The 24,364-nt window shown below is 44.1% G+C and overlaps 1 protein-coding gene across 1 annotated transcript in view; it reads left to right on the forward strand.

Annotated features, from left to right (window-relative positions):
- The first annotated feature begins 866 nt into the window (after window positions 1–866).
- GALNT18 (polypeptide N-acetylgalactosaminyltransferase 18) overlaps window positions 867–24,364 on the forward strand; it is a 463,511-nt gene continuing 440,013 nt past the window's right edge. The window contains exon 1 of the mRNA XM_084853983.1: window positions 867–1,763. Coding sequence (XP_084710109.1) covers window positions 1,529–1,763 — 235 coding nt within the window. The 5' untranslated portion in view covers window positions 867–1,528. The remainder of the gene's footprint in view (window positions 1,764–24,364) is intronic.

Genomic DNA, 24,364 nt, shown 5'->3' on the forward strand with positions numbered 1-24,364 from the left:
GCCAGCCATGAAGGACTTTTTTTTTTTTTGTCTAAACATGGATAGGATTGTGTCCTTCATGTGTTTTATCATCGGTTTGATTGTATTTGTTTAATTATGTATGTATGCCCTGAGAGCTTTGGCTAAAAGGCAATTCACCAATTAATTAATTGATCAAACAAACCAATGACAGGGCACAGTACACTGGGCTGCTATGAAGCGGAGCAAGGAGTGACTGTGAATCCCCTCCTTCTTGTTCTAAAAGCGCATAATAACACTAATAAAACAATGATGATTCTGGGTAGGAGCCACAGCTCGCGGTTAAGAGACGCCGGAACTCGCGAGGAACAGGGCATGCCATTTATTGCCACATTGGGCAGTTGTCGGACACCTGCGGTCGGCCAAGGACCCAGCAGTTTGCAGGAGCCAAGAGGATTTCACTGGCTTTGACCCACCAGCGGATCAAGACGGGTCTTGTAGGCGAGGAGACACGATCAGAGGCGCCAGCGCGGTACTCGCCTTATTTGCTCCGACACCCCTCCTTGACCCAGCCACGGCGGGCGCCGCGCCGCCGAGCACAACCGGGAAGACATGAAGGCGACGGGAAGCGCTCGGCTTGAGCAAGCGGGGCTCGCCCCCAGAGGCCAGCCTTTCCCCGTGGCCGAGCAGCGCCCGGCACCCCAGCGCACCGCGCGGCCAGGCTCCCCGCGAGTCGCGCCGCCTCACGGCGCCCGCGTCCGCCTCCGGGCACGCCTGGCGAGGGCGAGCGAGCGGCTCAGCGCGGAGCGGAGCAGGTGGGCCTCTGCCGAAGCTCTGCCCGCCCCGCGCGCGCCCGTTGGCCGAATGCTCGGCGATGCCGACGCGCTCCGGGCCGGAGCCTCCCAGCCATTGGAGGAGGCGCTTGTCAATCCGGCGCCGCACGCCGCCGACTCGCCCGCTCGCGGCTCGCAAGGGCTGCCTTTGGAGCGGTGGCTGCCGAGAGCGGTGGGAAGCCGCGCGGAGGAGAACAAAGTTTTGCAGCGCTCGGGCCCCCGGCGGGCTCCGCGGCTCTCGCTTCGCTCGTGCTGCGGGCCGAGACCTATCCAGCGAAGCAGCCTAGCCCGGGAGCGGACGAGGCGTGTCGTTTGCTCGCGTCGGTGCGGCTCCCGAGGAAAAGTTTAAGCTGTTTTCTTTTTCTTTCCCATTATTATTATTATTATTATTATTATTATTATTATTATTATTATTATTATTATTATTATTACTACTACTACTACTACTACCACCAGGGGGATCCTTAAGCAGACAGCGCTCCCCTCACCTTGGCTTCTGGGCAGACGAGAGAGGTGTTCCTCCTCTGTGCCACAACAGTTCGCGTTCTGTATGGAAACTCACGGACCTGAGTGGTGCACGCTCCAGTTTTCGGAGAAAGTGAGGGAAGGATATTAATAATCTATCGAGAGATTGATTTTTTTTTTTCCTGATTGCGTGCTGCGGTCCCCCCCCCCCCTTTCCCCCTTTTGGCAGCGAACCACCAGGTTTCCTTGGAGCTATATGGAGGGATCTCAGAATGGTTTGCACCAGGAAAACCAAAACTTTAGTGTCCACCTGCGTGATCTTGAGTGGAATGACTAACATCATCTGCCTGCTCTACGTGGGCTGGGTCACCAACTACATTGCCACTGTCTATGTGAAAGTGCAGGAGCCGATCTCGGAGAAAAAGTTAGAGGAAGACAAAGGGGACACTTTGCGGATTATCGAGAGGCTGGACCACTTGGAGAATGTCATCAAGCAGCACATACAAGGTACTTCGCCTCGCCGCGCCCCTTTCGCCCCCCCCCCCGCTTTTGGTGGCAACCCCCCTCTCATCCCTTTTCCTGCCGGGCGTTGCGTTTGATCTGGATTGGGATCGCGTGTGTTTTTGAGGTCAGGTTCCGGCTGCCCCGAGCCGGGATGGTAGAAGCCGGGGCGGTGGGAGAGCAGACAGCCTTTATCGACGAGAAGGATCGGGGGCTTTGTGAAGGCGCCTCTTGACCAGGCGAAAGTTCCTTCTTCCGGGCTGCCTCCTCTTTGGAAGCTCGCTGCTTCGGGAGCCGCCGGCTGGGCTGGCTGGAAGAAGTGGAGGAGGAGGAGGAGGCCGGGGGGCGCGTCGGCAGCCCCTTCCTCCCTTGCCTTCCCGCCGCCGGTTCCGGAGCTCGCACGCTGGCACGGCGCAAGGGACGCCCTTGCTGGCTTGGCCGTGATTATTACGGAAGGAGCTTCGGGCGAGCGAGCGAGCGGCAGGGCGCTCCTGGGGACTGCTTGGTGCTGCCGCGATTTCTCTCCCCGCGATCCTTTCCTGGAGAGCCGGCGGCCGCGAAGCACGCTTCCAACGGGGCGGGTTCCCCCGCAGAGCCTCCGCCTGCGGCTGGGTTAAACTCGGAGGCTTCGCCGAGGCGGGAAGACGAGGAGCCGCGCTCCGGCGGGATCCAGATCCTGGCAGGGGTCAGCCGCAGTCAGCAGCGCCCCGGGAGCGGCATCTCTGAACCGAGCGGGGGGGCTCTCCGGTGTGCCCGTCATGTAAGAAACCTGCTCCGGGCTGGTGGTTGAAGCTGCGCTGGGTGGGAGCATTCGGGGAGGGCTCGCTGCGCGGAGATCCCCCGGGGGACTCTGTTGCGCCCTATTACTGTCCCAGGTTTCCCGGGGGTTGTGCTATGGCTGTTTCTCCCCCGCCCCCTTCCTTTCTATCCCCTGGCCTAGCAGCGTGAACTGCACCTTATATGTAGACCGCCTTTGGTTGATCTTTGCATCGTGTTCATTCATTGCAATATGCTGATCTTCTCGGAGGAAGGATCATTTGCGAACCAAACCCTAGACAGATACTTAATTTGTGTAATGGCATTTTCATTCGTTTTCCGGCTGGTTGCATCTCTCTAAGAAAGGGTTGGTGGTTGGATAAACGACTTCGTTTCCAAGATTCTGCTCTGTTTGATCTGACCTGTTTTTCCCCTCTCCCCAATATGTTTTTAGCATCTGCTGGGCACTGAACATATAATGTACTTTTTGTTCATGCTTTTTTACTGGGCAGGGGGGTGAAGAACTCCATCCCTTCCAACTGGTTTAGGGTTTGGTGGCTGAGGAAGGGTGAAATAATTTCTGTTCTCCTTTCTTTCCAGATTTGTTGCAGAGGGAGGGGGAAGCGCTTGGCATATTTTAACAGATTCCACTGTGTATTTGGTTCCCAGGGCTTTAGATTACCAGATCAAAAGTAAGGGGCCATTGGCAGCTATTTGGTCTTTTGATGGACTGTCCAGTTTAAGCTCTGGAGTTTTGATGTACTAGAATAAGAGAAGCCCCTTCTTAAAATAGTGAATGTCTGCTAACTCCATCAGTTATGAACCACTTGGGCAGGTGTCCTGTGCTATCCAGCTCCTCTCTCGTCTTTCCTCCCCAATCTAATAAAGGAATTTGGCTGTTTTTCTACAGCTGGTAAACAGATTTCCTTTCTCCTAAATCTGTTTTCCAATCAGGACTAAAATACTAGAGCTATAAGCATGTGCTTCACTGGGGAAAAAAAAGCTAAATGTGCACAGTGTACATATGTGAACTATATGTCTGTATATAATGGTGGCGTTGCAAGGTACTGCTGATTTGTATGGTACGTATTATGCACTGTATATAAAGACAATTGTATAATGTACATGTATCCTTCCTCCACCTTTTTCATAGGATGAATATGGGCAAAATAATAAGCAAAGCAGATTCCTTTCATGAGTGACGTTGGTGCCAATTCTAAACTTTCTTAGTACTCTCCAGGTCTCTTTGGGATGCTAGAACTCATTTTTAAAGGAGGAATATGGTCTTGTTATAGTGGCAATACCAATGAGATGCTTTGCACATCATGGCTGGGTTTTGTACAACACAATTCTATGCAAGTCTACTCAGAAGTAGGTCTTATTGCATTCAATGGGACTTACCCCCAAGTAAGCGTGTGGAGGATTGCAGCCTTGCTGTGCAATCCTGTACATGTTTACTAAGGAGTGAATCCCACTGTATTCAATCAGAAGTATGCATAGAATTTCACCCTTAGAGGAATAAAAAACATGAGGTGCCCATGCTCACAGAAATTTCAATAGGTTTAGAGACATCACTCCATTTGGTTTCCGGCCTATACTTGGCCTGACAACCCATCTTAAATAGTTTCAGCAACACAAAGTCGTGATTTATTATGTTGGTGTGAAAGGGCTGACACAGGAGGGACTCTATGGCACAGTATATGCTTTGCATGTAGAAAATCTTAAGGTTCAAACTCTTGGCAAGTAAAGGATCTTGGGTAGTCAGGCTAAGAAAGAGCTCTGCCAGAGATCTGAGGGTTGTTTAGAAGCTGCTGTTATGCTGAACATAGATAATGTGCAGCAATGAAATGTACTTTTATTAGGACATAGTCCCAAGTAAGTGTGGAAACTGTAGATTTTAAAGCATCAATCATGCTGTTCTTGGCTTGACATTCTAAATGTAATTTCACTGAGTTGCAATCCTCAAACCATATAAGATGAAGCAGTTGTGTGGGTCAGTTGGTTGTTGTTCAGTCATTAAGTCGTGCCCGACTCTTTGTGACCCCATGGACCATAGCACGCCAGGCCTTCCTGTCCTCCGCTCTCTCCCGGAGTGTGCTCAAGTCCATATTCATTGCATCGGTGATGCTGTCTAACCATCTCATGCTCTGCTGTCCCCTTCTCCTTTTGCCTTCAATCTTTCCTAGCATCAGGGTCTTTTCCAGGGAGTTTTCTCTTCACATTAGGTGGCCAAAATATTTGAGCTTCGGCTTCAGTATCTGTCCTTCCAATGAGCAGTTGCCTGCATCACCAGGCGCAGTTTGTCATGTCATCCAAACACGGCAAGGGCGTGCAGTGAGTGGGTTTACAAGCTACTCCACAACCCATGGCCTGTTCTAGGATTGTGGGGTGGTTTTTAACCCATCCCACTGTGCACTCTCGCTGGGTTTGGACAACATGACAGACTGCATCTGGCAGGGGTAATTATGGTAATGACAAGTCTTATTTTCCTTCCCTGATCATGTGAACCCAGCCAGTGACTTGCCTGTGGCTGGCTTGTGAGTTTATGGCTGAGATGTGATTCTGCCTACCTGGGTACTTTCTGCCTACCTTACAGGGTTATTGAAAGGATTCCTGAGGTGATGCATGTGCTTTAGAACACTCTCTAAAGCACTACGTAAATCCTGAGGATTAAAAAAAAACTTTACACAAGAAGTGAAAATCTTTTCCAGTTAGAAATATGAGCTCCTTTATTGGATGTGGGAGGAAACCAGTAAAGAGTTAAGCAAATACTGAGGGTGGGGGGATCAAGACTTGTCAGTGGACCTTGTGGAGGCGAAGTGAAATTATGCACAACGGCTTGCTGTTTAAATCCCCAATGTCTTTTGCCAAAGTTTTTGTGAGTAAATGGCAGGAAAATTTATCTGGCAGACACATTCAAGAATATCAAACAGGAACACAGTGTCGATTTGGCATGAAGTTGCATGGGCCAGACTTTTGAATGGCTACACTCTAAAGATAACGCGATGTAGGATTTGAGAACATTTTCAAGGTAACTGAAAGGAGGGTGTCAAACTGGCGTATTTTGACCAAAAATTACATTCAATAGTGCTAATAGCCCAAAGGGAATGGAAAACTGCCCCAAGAGGAATCCCACTGCAAACTATGTTCACACAATTTGATGGGCAAAGAAGGACATCTGCTATGTTCCAGAATTGAGGTTTGTGTGTGTAAATTGTATAGGTAAGGGGAAACAGTGTTTTGTGTCTTGAGAATGAAATGAGGCACAATGCATCATGACAAGGTAATGAAATAGCAATTTTAATTGGCAGCAAGTTTAGGACAAACCAACAGCAGATAGTACTAACAGATGGTTTTGATAGCATAGAATGCTTACAAAAAGGATTAGATGGAGTTTTGGAAGGTTGTTATGTTACTGTTAAAATATAGTTCTTATGTGATTATGTCATAGTGTGTAATTGTGTAGATCAAGGGTGGGCAAACTTTTTCTGTCGAGGGCTGCATTTTCTGGCGGATAATTTGTTGGGGACTGCATGCCAGTAATTGGAGTGCCAAAGCCAGGGGTGAGTAGAGCCAGAGCCAAAAGTGGGTGGATCACCCCCTTTTCTCTTTCCCCTTTTCTCTCTCTTTTTGCCACTCCCTTTTCTGTGTCTCCCTCCCTGCCCAGTGGGTTGGCAGGGAAGGGGCAGAGCGCTCCGGCTCCTCCCAGGTCTGAACTGGTCACATACAGAGGGCTTTTGAAATTAGGCCAAGGGCCACAGGTTTCCCACTGTGTGGGATCAAAGGTGGCTGGGGGGAAAGTAAAATCAGGCATCTAAAATTGTAAGGTTGATGGCTTACAGCAGTTCTTTCAAAGATACCACAGCTTTCAAAGGGTTCATAACATTCTGCATAATGGCAATCAATAAGACAAGACAGGTCTTATCTAGAAACCCTCCAGAGATGCTACTACCATGATAGTGGTTTCCTGTAGCAAATCTTCAAGCAGGGCTCCTATATGTCTCTGGGGTCAGATAAGATTATCCTAGTTAAATTTTCATTTGATTCTATGAGTACATGGACTCTTTGAAACAGTTTGCTTGAAATATATTTTGTATCCATGATTATATGAATATAGGAGTTCCCTAGAATGGCTTTCCTGTGACGTCTGACTCTAGAGGTGAATAAAGGTCGAGGCACACGTGTCTGGCACAATATGGCCTTGGATGCCTCTAAGTTAATACTCTTAGGGCACAATCGTAAGCATACTTAGATGAAAAAAAGTCCTACAGTTCCCAGCCTTCCCCAGCCATTGTGGCTAGTTGGGGCATGCTGGGAATTGTAGGACATTTTTCTGTCTGAACTTGCATAGTATTCACCTTTAACTCTTCCAGACTTGTATTGATGTGAAGACTTCAGGACTACAGTAATGATGATACTGTTTCAAAAATTTATTTACATAGCTAACCATGAAGGATTGAACAGTATTTTGACATGCCTAACCAGCAAATTTGATTTCTTCTTTGGGAGTCTACAGAAAGTGGAAGTTATTGCTTCTTACAGTAATCAGGGTTGTAGTTTATTAATTTAGTTTAGTATAACTGTAAACAAGAACAACCTGATCACTGCAAGATGCAATAAGGTCCACTTCCTGTAGAGCTTGCAAACAAAGGAGCACTTTTGCTTTTTGAGGGGGTCTTGAATACATGTGGGAATAAAAGGTTAAAAGTGATAGCAGAGACAAACCACTTGCATAATACATAAAGCTAAGAAATGAATGGGTCAAACTTTGCCTTTGACTGCACTGAGCTTTATTGTCAGACCATGTACTTTAAAGAATCAAGGTTAATTAATATTGTATTAAATGAAATGCCAATGATTTCCAATGTAGAGCTGGAAATGCATTCCGAAAGTCTACATTTCCAGGATAGGTGACTGTTTTACCATGTCTATAAAAGAGCATTGTCATTAAAGAACAGAGATGCCAGGAAAGTTGTGCTGGGCCAGGGTCAGAAACTGAAGCCTCCCTCAAAATGAAAGGTTAGCTTTACACACCCTAGCAATTTTCCTAAGGGCTCAACTACATCTTCCATAACCCCCTCTGCCCTGGCACACTGTTAGCCTGTGCAATGTGGTGACGAAGAGGAGCGAGGGAGGAAAAACTCCCTCTTTTCTCACCATCTGCCTTTACTGCTTCTCCTGTGCCACCAGTTGGCTTAGGACATGTTCTGGCTTTTTTCCCCTGGGAAACTTGGAAAATTCCCAAGCCAATCTGAGAAGAGTTTCAGAGAGTCTGCCAATTTCCATTAAAGAGGGTGCATTTGTTTTAGGCAGATTTCCTGTCTGTTCCCAGGTACAGGTGCTCTTGCCTTCAGATCCCTGTGTGGTTTCACCCACTCTTATCTCTCCACTCTTACATACCATCACATCCCTACCTGTGATCTTTGTTCCACCATCCAAAGGTCTCTTGCTCCCTCCCTCTCTTGCTGCCCTGTATGTTAGTATTTTGACATGCCTAACCAAATTTGCTGGTTAGGCATGTCAAAATACTGTTCAATCCTTCATGGTTAGCTATGTAAATAAATTTTTGCATTCCAGAACATCTGTGTGATGCCACTTCTCTTTCTTCAAAATCTATCTTCCCCCAAAAAAGCTTTTAGCACAGTTCCTTAGTTCCCATACCCCACTGTAACTGAGGCTTAGCCCATGTAACTGAGCAAACACATATTGCTTCCCTGTTTACTGCTGCTTCCACTTCCCTTCATCTGTTTCCCCTGTGTTGAATTCTAGATTGTCAGGTCCTTGGGGGTAGGGACCCGTCCTCTTGTATTCTGTAAAGCACCATGCACACTGCTGGCGCTATATGAATGAATGAATGAATGAATGAATGAATGAAGGGGTTGATCAAACAGTTGTGAAGTTCAAATCTCATGATGTTTGCCATATAAATGCCATATAAATAGCTGAATTTTCTCACATATTCACTTTGAGTGGTTTAGGTAATGGGCTTTCTAATATATAAACTGGAAAAAGTGTTCCATGCTTGCTGCACGTTGTCCCCTTGTGTTTATTTTTCTCCTCCATTGTCATGTACAGCTTAAGAGTTTTCACTTCCAACAGCAAATAGAGATTCTCTAGAGCCAGTGGTTAGAGTGTTGGACTGGGAACCAGGAGGTCTGGGTTCTAGTCCCCACTTGGCCATGGAAGCTCACTGGGTGACTCTGGGCCAGTGACAGACTCTCAGCCCAACTTACCTCACGGGGTTGTTGTTGTTTGTTTGTTTGTTTGTTTATTTATTTATTTCATTTCTATACTGCCCAATAGCTGAAGCTGTCTGGGTGGTTCACAAAAATTAAAACCAAACAGCACACAATAAAACAATTTAAAATATATAGAACATTAAAACCACAGTATAACAATGCAACCACAATAAAACCTAGCAGCAGTGCAGGAGTTTAAAATACAGATTTAAAACAGCAAAGCTAAAAGTTCAGAAAGCTAAAATGCTAAAATGCCTGGGAGAATAAAAAGGTCTTCACCTGGCGCTGAAAGGAATACAGTGTAGGTGCCAGGCGAACCTCGCTAGGAAGCTCATTCCAGAGCCAGAGTGCCACAGCAGAAAAAGCTGTCCTCCTAGTAGCCACCCGCCTCACTTCCTTTGGCAGGGGCTCACGGAGGAGGGCTGCTGACGATGATCTTAAGGTCCGGACAGGCACATATGGCAGGAGGCGATCCTTCAGATAACCTGGCCCCAAGCCGTTAAGGGCTTTAAATGTTGATACCAGCACTTTGAATCGGGCCCGGAAATGGACTGGCAGCCAGTGCAGCTGGAAAAGTACTGGCGTAATATGAGCTCGCAGGCCAGTCCCTGTTAACAATCTTGCTGCCCTATTTTGGACCAGCTGAAGTTTCCGGACATTTTCAAAGGCAGCCCCACGTATAACACATTGCAGTAATCCAGACGAGAAGTTATCAGAGCATGGATCACTGTAGCTAGGCTATCTCTGTCCAGATAAGGCGTAGTTGGTATACCAGCCTAAGCTGATAAAAAGTGCTCCGTGCCACTGAGTTCACCTGTGCCTCAAGTGACAGTTCTGGATCCAAGAGCACCCCCAAACTATGAACCTGATCCTTTAGGGGGAGTGCAACCCCCTCCAGAACAGGTTGAATAACACCTAGCCGGGCAGACGAACCACCCACTAACAGTACCTCCGTCTTGTCTGGATTGAGTTTCAGTTTATTGGCCCTCATCCAGTCCATTACCGTGCCCAGGCCCTGATTCAGAACAGGCACTGCCTCACCTGGATTTGATGAGAAAGAGAGGTAGAGCTGGGTGTCATCCGCATATTGATGGCACCTCAGCCCACACCTCCGGATAACCTCCCCCAGCGGTTTCATGTAGTTATTAAACAGCATGGGGGATAAAATAGAGCCCTGTGGAACCCCATGGCACAATTGCCATGGCACAGAGCAATAATCCCCAGCACCACCTTCTGGAATCGGCCATCCAAGTAGGAGCGGAACTACTGTAGTGCAGTGCCTCCAACTCCCAACCCAGACAACCTATCCAGAAGGATACCATGGTCGATGGTATCGAAAGCCGCTGAGAGGTCCAGAAGAATCAACAGGGTCGCACTCCCCCTGTCCCTCTCCCGGCAGAGGTCATCCCACACGGCGACCAAGGCAGTTTCCGTTCCAAAACCAGGCCTGAAGCCCGATTGAAATGGATGTAGATAATCCGTTTCATTCAACAGTGCCTGGAGCTGTCCTACAACCACCTGCTCAAGCACCTTGCCCAGGAAGGGGATGTTGGCCACTGGCCTATAATTGTTAACATCCTCTGAGTCCAGGTTAGGCTTTTTCAGGAGTGGTCTAATTACTGCCTCTTTTAAAGCAGCAGGCACCACTCCCTCTCTCAAGGAGGAATTTACAACCTCCTGGACCCAGCCGGACAACCCCTCCTTGTTTGATTTAATAAGCCGTGAAGGGCAAGGGTCACGCACACAAGTGGTCGATCGGACTTGGCCAAGCACCTTGTCCGCATCCTCAGGCCTCAGTAACTGAAACTCATCCAATAAAACTGGACCAGACGGTGCTCTGAACGCCTCTACCAATGGAACTGCATTAATGGTGGTGTCCAATTCATGGCGAATCTGAGCGACTTTATCCTCAAAGTGCCGCGCAAACGTATCACAGTGTGCCGCCAAGGGTTCTGTTGTTGTGAGGATAAAATGGAGAGAGGGAGGACCATGTAAGCTGCCTTAGGTTCCTTAAAGAGGAAAAAAGGCAGGATATAAAAGCAATACATACATACATATATAAAGACTGCTTCCTGAATTACAACTTTCATGCATAGGTTTGACTTATAAAAACTCTAAAGAAGTAAAACTCCAGAATTTCACCACCCTCACTCCTGCAGTCTGGGCATTTTTCAGAACATTTTTTTTTTTCCATTTGAGGGAAAACGGAAATAGACGCTTTCCTGACTGGAGGCATTATCTAGGTAAAGATAAGCACTTAAATCCTTATTGGCTTCAGTGGAAGAAAGGAGTACATGCTTACATCTCTCCCACTGAAATAAATTGTAGTTAAAAAGGCTTACCTATGTCTGGTTCATGGCTTCAGTCATGGAAACTAAACTTTAATACCTACTTGTAAAACTGTGAAATGCAATTATCACATAGAATAATGGTGGTTCGTACACTTACAAAGAATTTTTTTTTATTAGTTATCTAGACAATAAATACAGATAGGTCTAGTGCCAGAGGTGGAGCTACAAGCTGCTACATGTTAAGATAACTACTCACAGCTTTTTGCCAGCTGGCAAATTTGAAAAAAGTGATATGTAGTTAATAAAAGGAGGTTATTATTTGATCTTAACAATTATTTAAAGAAGAAACTCCCTGTTCAGTCCCACCCCACACACATATTTCCGGTGTTTCCATGGTGGAGTTTATGGGAAAAACTGGGGACAAATATTTTCCTCTGAGCCATTGTCCTACCCCCATCCCTTTCTGTCTTTACTTGCAACCATCTATTAAAAGCAGCTGTGAGAATTCTGAGTGTACTCCACAGTGAAAATTGAAACTGATCTTGTTAGAACATGACTGCTTAAAACATATTAATTGGCAACTATTAAGTCCTTAGAAGTTAGCTAACAAATGCTAATCCAGTGTGATGTGGATTAATTTCTAATAACTTCTCTCCTCCCCAGTATAGTAGGATCTGCCTTTCCTTGCAGATACAGAACAGCCCTGCAGTCTTCTCCAAAACTACACATATTGTAAATGCATAATGCACTTTAGTCATGAGCTTCAGCTTTGGGAAAGGCTTCACCCAGGAAAATTGTGAGAACAGATTTGTTAGTTCAGGCTAGTCCCAGATCCATAGTGATTCATGTTGTAATCACCTCTTATTAAGATTACTACAACGTGTTCTACATGGGGCTGCCCATGAAAAGTATTTCGAATTACGACTAGTGCAAAATGCAGTAGCCAGACTGATGTTTGGAATGCACTTTATAGTTCATGAAACACTGGTCCTATATGCTGGCTTCCAGTTTGTTTCTGAGCTCAGTTCAAGGTGCTGCGTCTTACCTATAAAGCCGTAAGCCCCTTGTTGCCAGGATATCTGAAAGACTGCCGCCGCCTCCTCCTCCTCTTTGAACCTGTTTGGAATTTATGATTATCATCAGAAGTCCTGTTATATGTCCTACCATCTCCTGAGGTTAGGTTGGTGGATACACAAGGTAGGGCTTTTTATGTAGCACCACCCTGTCTGTGGAGGTTAGATCAGTTCCAGGTGGGCAGTGAAAACACTATTCCACCATGGGTTTGATGGGATGTTAGTGCTGCTCCCCGGTTTTGATTTTTAACTAGTCTCCATTTAGCTTTTAATTGGTTGTTTGGATATGCATTTTGTTTTTATTTATTTATTACATTTCTATCCTGCCTTTCCTCCAAGGAAGCCAAGGCGGCATACATAATTCTCCTTCTCTCCATTTTATCCTCACAACAACCTTGTGAGATAGGTCAGGCTGAGAGTGAGTGATTGGCCCAAAGTCACCCCGTGAGTTTCATGGCCAAGTGGGAACTAGAACCCAGGTCTTCTGAGTCCTAGTCCAACAATCTAAAAACTACACTCCACTGGTTCTTTCTGTTTGTGTCTTTTTTTAAAAAAAAATGTACATCACTTTGAAGGTCTGAGGGTTTCTCTACACGGAGCTTTTATCCTGAGATTGAGATTGGTTACTCATGGAAGTTTGCAGGTCCTTTACATGATGTCATCAACCTCCAGCACCTCTCCCATGCTTTCTGACCTTTTCTGCAGCTTTATTTGAAACAGGGCTAATGAGGTAATAAAAAAATACATGTCCATGTAAAAAAGAGGAAGTGTGTGTGAAGGAACTGATCTTAATCCTGCAAAGAATCTGGAAGCAGAAGCCCCAGTAAAGTTGTGGGATAGAACACCTGGTGTGGAGAAGCCCCTAGTGGGCAGAAAGGTGATTTATAGATATCTTTACTAAATAAATAATAAATGATAATTGAAATTTCAGGATTGTTCTGGAAAAGTTAGTTGCCAAACCTACCAGTTTGAATTAGATTCTGAGGATTGGAAGAATACATGTAAGAATATTTTCCTCGGCTGTTTGATACCAGAAGCCTGAGTAGTAAAAACAAAAGAAGGTAACAGGACATTTGCAGTCATCTCTCTTTCTGAGTATAACCACAAACGAGTTTACTACCCGATCTTCCAGCATGTTTAGGCTTTCATTGCATACCATACCTCCAAAGACAATATAATGAGAGGTTTTATGAATCATTAGACTAGAATAATGAATCACTGGATGTTGCTTCATGGATAACACATTCTTTGAAACTTTTCATCCAACTCATTAGCTCCTAACATACCATAGACTTCAGAGAAGGTATGGTAATCCCAATATAAAAATAATGTTTCTCCTCTCCCCTACTCTGGTTGCATAGCAGTGCTTTCAGGGCTCTATCCATGCATGAAAATTCAGGTTATAACGCCCACCTATTAAAGATGATCTTGCTGTAAATAATTGGGTTAGTTTTCTTGATAAAAGCACAGTCGTGCAACTACCGAAAATGGTTTGCAGAGTAATTATCTTAATACACTTTAAGAAATAGAGTTGATAGCTACTCAGAAAAAATACTATTACTACTAGCTGGCCAGCTCCTATGTCTTTAACCCCTGTTGCATATGCAGAAATTGGCAGGTGACTGGAAGCTAAACATGATCGCTAATTGCTGCAGATCACACTGCTCTTAAGCAGACTGCTAGAGGGGCTGACTCAAAAGTGCGCAGTGCTAAATCACCTCCCTCTTCATTCTGCTCAAGGAAACGCTCTGCCATCAGAGTTACACCAATTGGAGGCAAATATATAACATAGCACTTTCCATTCCTAATAGGAACAATCATAAAACCACATAATAGGCCAACAGCAAGAGAAGTTTCTAGGGACAGCAGTCAAAACTAGGGAAACATTAAAGATAAATCGGGAGAATAGTCAGCCAAAAGCCTTTTAAAATAACCATGGTTTTGCCAGCTGCCTAATACAACAGAGTGATGGGAGCTGGCGAGCTTCAGTTGCCAGGGCATTCTATAGTGTAGGTGCGATTACAGTGAAAACCCTATTCCTGGTAGCTGCCACCATACTTATAGGGTCGAGGCATCTGAAGCAGAGCCTTGGATGCTCATGACCGCAGCGCATGGGAAGGTATAGAAGGTAGAAGGTGTTAGTTAAGATCCCACGATGTTTGGGACTTCAGAGGTTAATGCCAGCGCCTTGAATTGAGCCCAGAGAAAACTGGCAACCAGTATAGATTAAACAAAACGAGCTGTGCTTGCTGTTCTTAATATTAAGGTGCATGGCATTTTTATCTGACTTTGCAGGGATTGCCATAGCAAAACGCCATAACATCCTCACGATAAGGCAAGATCATTTTTTATTTTTCTGTGTTCCAAGAGACTCATCTCTGTTTATTATGTTAATGTGAGGCATAGATACTGATTTCTTGGTTATTAGTAATAAGATGTTATTTAGTAATGATAAATACGAATTGTGTTTGTGTTATAATTCTAGTTTGAAAATGTGTCTGTCTTAGCAGTTTGAAGGCACAGAGAAGGCGGCACAGGAGAAGAAAGGGGAAGATGAAAGGAAACTGGCGAGCTCAAATAATTTTTTTGTGATTGTGAAAAAAGTTGTGACCTTTAGGGTACCTGGAAGTTTTTCTTAACAGTCAAGAGGAAATCAGCAGACTTACTAAAGGACTTTTAAAGGACTGTGAGAGAAAGTGAAATATTTAATCTGAAACAGACTATATAATTTTCAGGGTTTTCCCATGCAATAATGATTTTTTGTTAACAATCAATCTGTCAGTTGAATGGATAATTCTCTTGAACCAACACCATGTTAGCTCGCTTCAGTCTGTTATTTATTCATGTGATCCAAGAGTTTAAATGGGGGCTGACGAGACCTGAATGGAAGTAACTCTGAGGTTCTGTCATGTCTAATTTTTTGTTGGAATAGGTCAAGATAATAATTCAGAGCAAGAATGCAGGGCGTCAAATGTGATCTTTTCTCTTATCACACAATGTGAGTTTAGGGACAATCCCAGCTCCAAGCTCAGGAGGAGGAATGGGATCAACCCTCCTGTTATGCTGCATTTGGAGCTCTTCTGGAGGAAAGTGCGTGGCTTATTCTACACACCTCCAGGAAAAGGGCAAGAGCCCTTGTGCTGCCCAGTGGAGGTGTTTAGAGCAGCGCCAACAATCCCCTATCTGTCTCCCACCAGCAGTTGGAGGGATTTTTTTGGTCTCCTGGTTTCAGGTCACATTTTCAGTTTACCAGCGCTTATGGTGAGGCCTAACAGGCTTGGTCAGTGCTCCATGGGAATGGAGTGCATCTCCTAGACCACTCCCCTCTGCAGTGTGCTGGAGTTCCATGGCAGATGTGCAGGGATTCCTCAGCACACAAGCTTGACGTGGGAAAGGATCCCTCAAGTTTGAGAGCTGCTGATTTAGAATGGTTACTGTATTTTCATAGTTTATCACATCCACACTATATCCTGTTATGCCCATAATTAAAGAAAGAGGTTAATGTTTGGGGATGAGGTTGTTAACAGAACAGAACAGAACAGAATGAGCAAAACAATTCGGCTAACTACAGTGCCTGAGAAATGAATGGCACACACATAAAAGGAAAGCTAATGTAGCCATAATGTGTCAAACGGTTCTCCTGGCATGTGCGGTAACTATACATCAGTATATTTTTGTCTGCTTGACAATGCCTAGAAAATGTCTTTGATTTTTAGAAAAGAAAATGCATATAATTCCTTACCATTTTTCTTCATTGTATTGATTAAAGGTTTTCTACTTTGCCTGGAGCCATCAAATAGCAAACCATCTGCTAAAAGCAGATTGGCACATTTCTGGCAATTAACATATTTTCCTTTTCTTTTTTTAAAAGAATACCCAGCAAAATTCTTGTCTAAATACACTTCCAAGAGAAATAACGTATGTTTTGTGCAGAGATGACTGAGGGAACAAACACATCTAATGTTCTGGCTGGAGATACTAGGACTGTAGACAAATAAAATTATATGCAGCGCAGCCAACAACGTTGGACAAAGGCTGGTCAAAATGCTGGCAATGTACGCTTCATTGGTCTTTGAACACTGTGTCATGGACTGGGACTAGCTCAGAGGCAGCTTCCTGCCAGGTTGTGGCTACTGAGTGGAAAGCTCTCTTCTCTTTTTCCTCCAGCGACAACATAACCCCATTCTCCTGGCAGCTAAAGCCTGCTTGTGAATGATTCTATAAGTAACACAGCAGGAACGTGCTGAGTGAGTGTGGCTTTTGGTACTGTGTAGCTTGAGCTGCAAAGAGGGAAGGGTGGTAGCTCACTGGGAGAGCACCTGGTTTGCATGTAGAATGTCCCAGGTCCAAACCTGGGCATCTCCAAGTAGGGCTGGGAAAGACCCTAGTCTGAACTCTTGCACTCCGCTGCCGGTCAGTGTACACCGGCCTTCTCCAACCTGCCGTCCTCCAAATGGGTTTGTTATTGGCTTATGACTCTGGCTTGTGTCATAAACCAGAATCCCAGTTCGGACATCATGATAAACAGACCACAGGCATAGGGTCCTTGGTTTGTTTAGCTGTTCTGGCTTGCAGGAGGATCCAAGCGGGAGTCATCAGGCAGGGCGCACAAGCACCAAGTATCAATGACAAGCCAGGGCTCCCCTGGCTTGTCGTGATACACAGGCCAGCCCTACTCTTAGGTGTAGACCTGTCAGAGTTATTTGAAACATTTATATGAGCAAGAACTTCAGAAATGCTACAAATATTTGAAAGAATTCTCTGTTCTGGGACTGCAGCGTGGGTGAATCTTCCTTTGCATGTTGATGGGTATATTTCCTATGTGGCTGTCTCTATGAGATGATAGTATACCTTGTAGCTTGTACAAAGTTCTTTAGGTGCCTCAGGGGAACATCAGTCCCTGGCAACCGCTGCCTGTCATCTGTGGCTATTGCACCTTGATTTACACATTGCAAGGTTAAGATATCACTACACTAAAGATAGCACAACACTGAGCAGACTGGCCACCTTCTGAATGACTTTCAGCATAACGTCCAGCGTTCCAAGGGTCTGCACATGTTCAGACTGTTTTATATTTGCTGTGAGGAACTTTGTTATCAGTGAAGGGGATAATAGGGCTTAGATCCTAAGTTGCTCATCTATTCCTGTAAAGAGGTGTGTGTGTGTGTGTGTGTGTGTGTGTGTGGTGGGGGTGGGAGGAATGATTTCCACTAACTCCACACTCCATCTGCAGTCCCCCCCACCCCAGATCTCCCAAACTCCTGGAGCAGGCTTTCAAAGGGGAGAGAGGGCTGCAAAGGGAAGTGGGAGGAGGGAATGCCCCATTCCATGAATTCTGCTCCATTCATGGAAGGAAATGGAACCAAGATCCAAGCTGTACAAATTAGATGCGTGTATATTTATCTATCCTAGTAACTTCCAAACAGATTCTACAACTTTTAAAGACATTTAGGGAGCAATCTTATGCATGTTTAGACAGAAAAAAGTCCTACAACTCCCAGCATCCCTCCAGCCAGCCATGTTGGCTGGGGTAAGCTGGGAATTGTAGGACTTCTTTCTGTCTAAATATGCATAGGATTGCGTGTTTAGAAACTTAAATGAGAAATATGTCATATTCCTGTGAAACTTTTTTTTGCATCTGGAACTTGCATGATTAGTTTATTTTGCATAATTCCTCTGTAGAAAACTTATGTCTATCCGATTTCATCAGTGTGTGAAACCTCTGCCTGGTATAAGTTGATAAGGTGACATAATGAAAAGGACAATGTTAGCTCAGCAACTGCATGGTCTCAAATGCATGGTCTCCTGCATTTGCTGAGAAAATAGGGTCCTTCCATGCCCACTGATTCTCCCTTTTGAAGTGCACCATGGAAATAAGACTTAGTTTGACTTCACATTTGTTAAACAGAAAGCTAAAAGCATGGTTGACATGGGTACATACACATGTTTCTCACTTCTGCTATGACATCCAAGTAGTAGCATGCAGATCTTCAGTGAGGTCACATTGGCTTTTTTAAGGTGCTGCACTTCCAATGTTTAATACCACTTATGGATGCAACACACATGTCTTTCAAACATATGAATATATGTAAATAGTATTTATTTACTGCATTTTTATCCTTCTTTTCAGACAATTATTGTTTTCCAAAGCGGCTCATATCAATAAGAAAAGAGACAGGCCCTTCCATCAGGGTTACAAACTAAAATGACAAGACACACAAGGGAAGGGGAGTGGAGGCGAAAAGGAAGAGGGAGATCCATTTTTCAAGGCCATAACAAGATGGTGAGCTATAACCAGGCATTTGAATGTACTTTGGTCCAGGCTGATCTTCCTTTGCTGGTGTTCTTGCTTGAATAGCAGTTAGTGACTATAAGTACCACCAAATGATAGATCATACAGATAGACTGATAAAGACACCATGATGGGCTACAGTTCCCTTTTGAATGTACACTTTGTGACAAAAATTTCAGTTTTCTTCTGTGTAATGTGCAACATGGCTCCTGAGGAGCAATTATATGTTACGGTCAGGTAACAATTTCTGGACAGCTTTTTGTTAAGAAGATCAGTTTTGGAAGGCTACAATTTTAGAAGATGTGTCTGACTGACTGGGTTTGGATGACATGCTGCAGCTTGTTGTGGGTATTTAACCCATGATGAATTGCCATGCCCATGGGTGTGAAATTGCATATGGAACCCCACTTGGGGGTTGTTGTGTTGTGCAAACTCAGCAAGCGTGGGTTATGCAAGGGTTAAACCACAGACCATGGGTTATGCAGGGGTTGTTTAACTCTCACATAACCCATGGCCCCCAGGTTCGAACGACATAACAATCCCCGAGTGGGGATTGGATATTCAAAATGGTGGCCAAACACTCCCTGCACACGGACCACCCTCACTGGATGGGCAGTCATATCATGCAAACAGCCTCACTGTGTGTGTGCTTATATATTTTCCCCTGCTGGTTTTTGCCAGCTCAAATCACCCCACAAACTGCTTTTTCTCCTGAAGTGTCCAGATGTGCAATACTTTCATGCATTTATTAATTCAAAAATCTGACTTTCATGAAGCTTGTGATTTTCAGAATTTTAAAATTTCAGATACACTAGCTATACCAAAAAAAGAAAGCCAGCCAGGTCAAAGCCTCACAAATTGATTTGCCTACTATATAACATAAGGACCAATAACTGATTTTGGGGAAGGTTCAAAGAGCTGATTAAGTCTGAGCAGAGAATTCCAAATTTACTCAGTCAGTTTTGGGGGGAAAGTGCCCTGTAAGAATTTTCAGGTCTCCTATTCCTTTTCCCTGTTGCCATTTTTCCACTTTCTTCCCTATCTCCATCCTTTTCATTATAAAAACAAAAACAAGCCCTCATTTCTTTGAATTATGCAGATCTGGGAAATAGAATATTCCTTCTAATAAACAAAAAACAAAACGTAATTTGCAGTGTCAAATTTGACACTAGCATAGGTGAAAAGTGATTAACTTTAGTCCCTCTCTCTTCCATTTGAGTGAAATAGATTTTTGGGAAGTAACTCGGTCCAGTGAGTCTTGCCGGTTAGCTGATAACTGAGCAAGCTCAAGGAATTTTGCCAAATCTAGATGCCTGGGCTTTCACGAAGAATAACATCTGTTCTCCTCAAATGGTGGAATGGCAAATTACAAATCCCTCTTAATAAATGTTTGGAGGTGGGATATTTAATATAGAATAATACAGGCATGTCAAAAATGTAACAACTTGCTTGGAAGGCAATCATTTTGGAAGAGCACTAGTTACTCCCTCATTTGTTGAGATTCTCACTATAATATTTACAGAATTGTACTTTTCAGTTGCTATTCTCTCATTGTCTGAATCATGCTCATTTTGGGAAAATTGGGGTGTGGGAGAAATTCTAGCATTTGAAAGATGTTTGGCCAGTTCTTTGTCTAAACATGCCTTTAAGGAAAAGGATCAAAGTAGTTAATTGGCTTCCAATTAATGTTGCTATCATTCTTCTGTGTGGGTTCTCTGCTGCATTTTCTAGCATTGCATAACATACATATTTTGAATACACTTGATTCAGAAATGCATGTAAAGACATTAAAAGTTACTGAGGAAGAAGATCTGGTATGAAATATTGAGGATAAGATGTTTCACTGTCGCTTACTTTTTCACATTTTCATCAAAAAGCTGTCTCTTTCATAGGCTGACAACAAGTTGCTTAAAATCAGCTTAGAACTTGACTGAGAGTTGTCTCAATACCATCTGTTCATTCAGACTAGTGGTACTGCTGCTCTTCTAAAAGCTGAAATCTGCAGTCTTCACATCATCTGTTCATCTGCTGTTTGGGGACAATCCCCTAAAAAAAACTGGAGTAAGGAAAAATTCACTAGAGACATTCAAAATTATTTTCCTACTTGGCAAACCCCTTTCCCCCGATGCATTGAATATGTGGGAACTGAGGAGAGAGCATTCATGGTTCCCTTGAATTCGTACTCATCCAGATGCTCAGATGTGGTTTATTTACTTCCAGGACCAGCATGAATGGTAGGCATGGTTGGGCACCTGACCGAGGGCCCACACCCCAGTAGAGGTCCAGTGACAAGAGCCTCTGCTGGTGCCCTTCTTCACCATTGCAATCTGCTTGTTCACCTGCCTCTCATTCTGGCCCAGATAACACTGGTGCTGAGAAATAGGAGCAGTAGATGCCACTGCCTATGTGCCTGCTGGCTCTCTGTCCATCAAGGAAGCTAGCAGTAGCAATGATGACACAGAGGAAGAGGAGCAATAGCAGCTGGTGACAATGGTGGTGAAAAGGTAGTCTCACTGAGGGAGGGGGCCAATGAGGGTGTATTGCCCGAGGGCCCTCAAAAATCTGGAGCTGCCACTGTTTACTTTCTTCTGCATCAGAAGAAGGCTTTGGGAGCTAAGCAACCACAGTTTGAGGTGTAGGACAGTCCCCCGGCAGAGCGATTTCTAACTCCTAGATGTTTTTTATAAGGTCCGCATCCCATGTTAACTGCAGATATGGGAGAAGAAAGATCTGCAGTTCCTCTTTCACTATTTTTTTGTAACATGTGAAGGGGTCTTTACATATGGCTAGTCCTACAGGGAAGATCAAAGCACAAAGCAGCAGAGAATGCATCTAATGTTACTATTCAGTCATGGTGGATTTATGCTTCTGGCCTCCTTTTATTGCCACTTCCTAATAACTTTGATTACAGGATGAAAGCAGAAAGAAGTGTACAGAACAGGAACTTTAACTATGATTAACTGTATTATTTAAAAAATGCTGACTTTTCCAGCTCTTTTGAAACTAGCCTAATATTAGCGTATGTGTATTGTTGTTGTGTTTCTGTTTCTGTTTCTGTTTCTGTTGTTGTGTTGTGTTTTTCTTTTTTTAAAAAAAAAGGAAAAAAAAGAAACTAGCTTAATATAAGTGTACTAGAGGGGAAGCATTTGAGCGTCTTAAGGTAGACTGACACACTCTTACTGCTAAGAGGGTGAGGAATCATTTTCCTGTAGGAGAACTTGGAGGTTCCCCCCCCCCAATAATCTATGGTCTCTTTGAGCTATTGCATAGGCTGTCATGTATTGTGTACTTCCCTGTACTTCTGCAGCTACCTGAACCCTGACATGGATGGATGCATTTTCATTCTCCATGAAAGCTCGGTCCTGTGCTTGTCTGAGCCAGAAGCAGACAGTGATGCTAAATATAGCCCGTAGCTCCTCTCAGCCAAATGTTGGATTGCTGCCAGCATGTGTGGTGGAATGCCATTGTTCTCCATGTCACTGACTGAACCCAGTTCTGGCAAGAGAACACTCACCCTGTGAGCAGCTGATGTGGTATGTGGATGCAGAGTGCCCTGTATGTTCCATGTCCCTTGGCTGATATAGATGGCTGGGGCAAAAGCTGCACAGAAAAGAACAGATGGTATGGGGGCCATGGCTTTGAGGCTCCCCATTCCCATTTTTTAAAGTCCCCCAATAAGCCGCCTATATTTACAGATAACAAAAAAAAAATCTACTCGAAGGGCTGTTCTCTCAGCTTGTGTGAATCACCATGGTCTTTGAAAGAGCAGTAAAGCCACTGTGAATTGCGCTGCGAAGTCAAAATTAGACATAGATACACTCTGCCATCCTGGTATTTCAGTTACAGTGATGTCATTGTCTAAAAGTCACTGCTGCTTAAAATATGCCCAGGATATAGAAAGTCATCTCAGCACACAAGCCAGAATTATTTGCAAATATATTGCACTGCTAATGCTTAAAAGGCTACAGCTGCGATATGAATCAAAATGCTCTGCATTGAAATTTGACTCCAAAATGCTGGAAGATATTCGCAGGCGGGCCTCTCAGATGGAGCAGCCTATCCATGGCCAGTGCAAGCTGGTGTGGACACACGTTGGTAGGAAACGTAAACATAAATATATATTTAGTTCCCCTGTGCTTTGGTATTGGATGACTTCATTTTAACCTTTTTTAGATATGCTAGAGACAGAAGGCTATTCTTGCATTCAGTCATGAACTCTGAAGCTGCTTCTAGAACCTAGAAGATCCTGGGGCTCAGGCAACAGATATCACAGAAAGTTGGTTATCCCCGTAGTGGAATGATCCCTGCAACTGCCTGCCCACCAGGAGCATCTGGGTTCAACACATGTGTGCGTGGATGGTTCTCTCTGCAGAGAAATCTGCATATAGGAAGGGATTAGTGGTGCACTGCCTTCATGCACACCACAGCCTTACCTTGTGAAGCGTGGAAGTTTTGCTGTCACAAATATGCTTACATTTAGATAGAAAGGTACATGCAGCTTGCTGGTTCTTGCTGTCTAAGAACTTGGGTGGGATTTTTAAGGGTGGCCTCCGACAAGGCAAGAACAGAGCAACCTTGAGGAACAGCAACAAAAAAGAGTCCATGTGTGAAATACAAGGTACATCTCCATTTACATCTCTTATTACAGTCTGCCATGTAAAGTATTTTCTTAAATTAGAAGGAAGATGATAATATGAAGACTCATCTTTAATAGATGTAGTCATATTAGCTTTAATGTGTCTGAGGTAGGTGTTAATTAGTCTCCTCTGTAAAAAAGAAAAGAAAAAAGAACAACAACAAAAAGGAATTGTGTTATTAGCAGGTGAGAGTGATTTTGCTCTCAGGCTGCAAAGAGGATATGTTTTGCTTTACAGAACTAATGACCTTAAATTATAAGTGTGTTCTCCCCACGCCCCCGGCCGCCAATCTCTCTTTTAGAAATAGATAGCTCCAGCTGATCACTGTGTTCCTGCAGCAAACTGTATTTGGGAGAATTTACAATGAGAACAGTAATGGTGGAAGTTAAAAGTTTGCATGGGACTCAAATCTAGGAGAGTTATTGTGGTTTGATCATTCTTGTGCAGTGTTAAGTGCTAGAATGGGCTTGTGACATTGTAAAAAATAGCATCATCTGAGACACAGACAAGATTTTCATGTTGGCAAAACATGAAAACATTCAGGTGTTCAGTTTGATAGTGGCTTTCTCATCACATGCATTAGTGATCTTATGTGTGGTTCTCTGGGTTTGCTCCATTTGCATTTAGGGATATGTCTTGAGTGCAATAGGGCTTTGATTCAAAATGGGCCCTGAAAATAAAACAAATTGGACAGTATCCACTGGTGTCATTCCATGAACTCAAATAGCATTAACGGAGCTGTGTCATATCTTTCAAGCGGTTGCCCATTATGCTTGTACAACTGTGTAAACAATTGCGCAACAGGTTGCACCGTGGGTTGCGAGATGGGTTGCACAAGTATAATGTGAAATCGCTTGTGCAACTGTGCTTGTGCAAATGTAACTTTAGTTGGATTCTCCTCTTGCACATAGTTCAGAACCTAGTTTCTGCTAGCACAATGTCATTTGTGCTAACGAAAAAACACAGCTACTGTCTATTATGTTAGAATAATGTCCTAATTATTTTTAAATAATTTGTTTTAATTGAGTCCATTTTATTTGGATAATTTAGCCTTAACTATCCATGTATGTGGATTTAAGTAAGATATGAACTGGGCCATTTTAGGCTAGATCTTGGATTATTGTAGATTCTCACTTGCCTCTAGTGAATTTACCTCCAGCTATTACTAATATAATACTTGGAATCTGGCCCCATCACTTCCTGGCATATAGAAGGGGAAGAAAAGGAAGCAGTAACAGATTTTACTTTCTTGGGCTCCAAGATCACAGCAGACGGTGACTGTAGCCATGAAATTAAAAGATGCTTGCTCCTTGGGAGGA

The sequence above is a fragment of the Heloderma suspectum genome, chromosome 1 (genome assembly GCF_057233095.1).
Source record: "Heloderma suspectum isolate Gila_16-S chromosome 1, 16-S_ref, whole genome shotgun sequence".
Taxonomy (NCBI): domain Eukaryota; kingdom Metazoa; phylum Chordata; class Lepidosauria; order Squamata; family Helodermatidae; genus Heloderma; species Heloderma suspectum.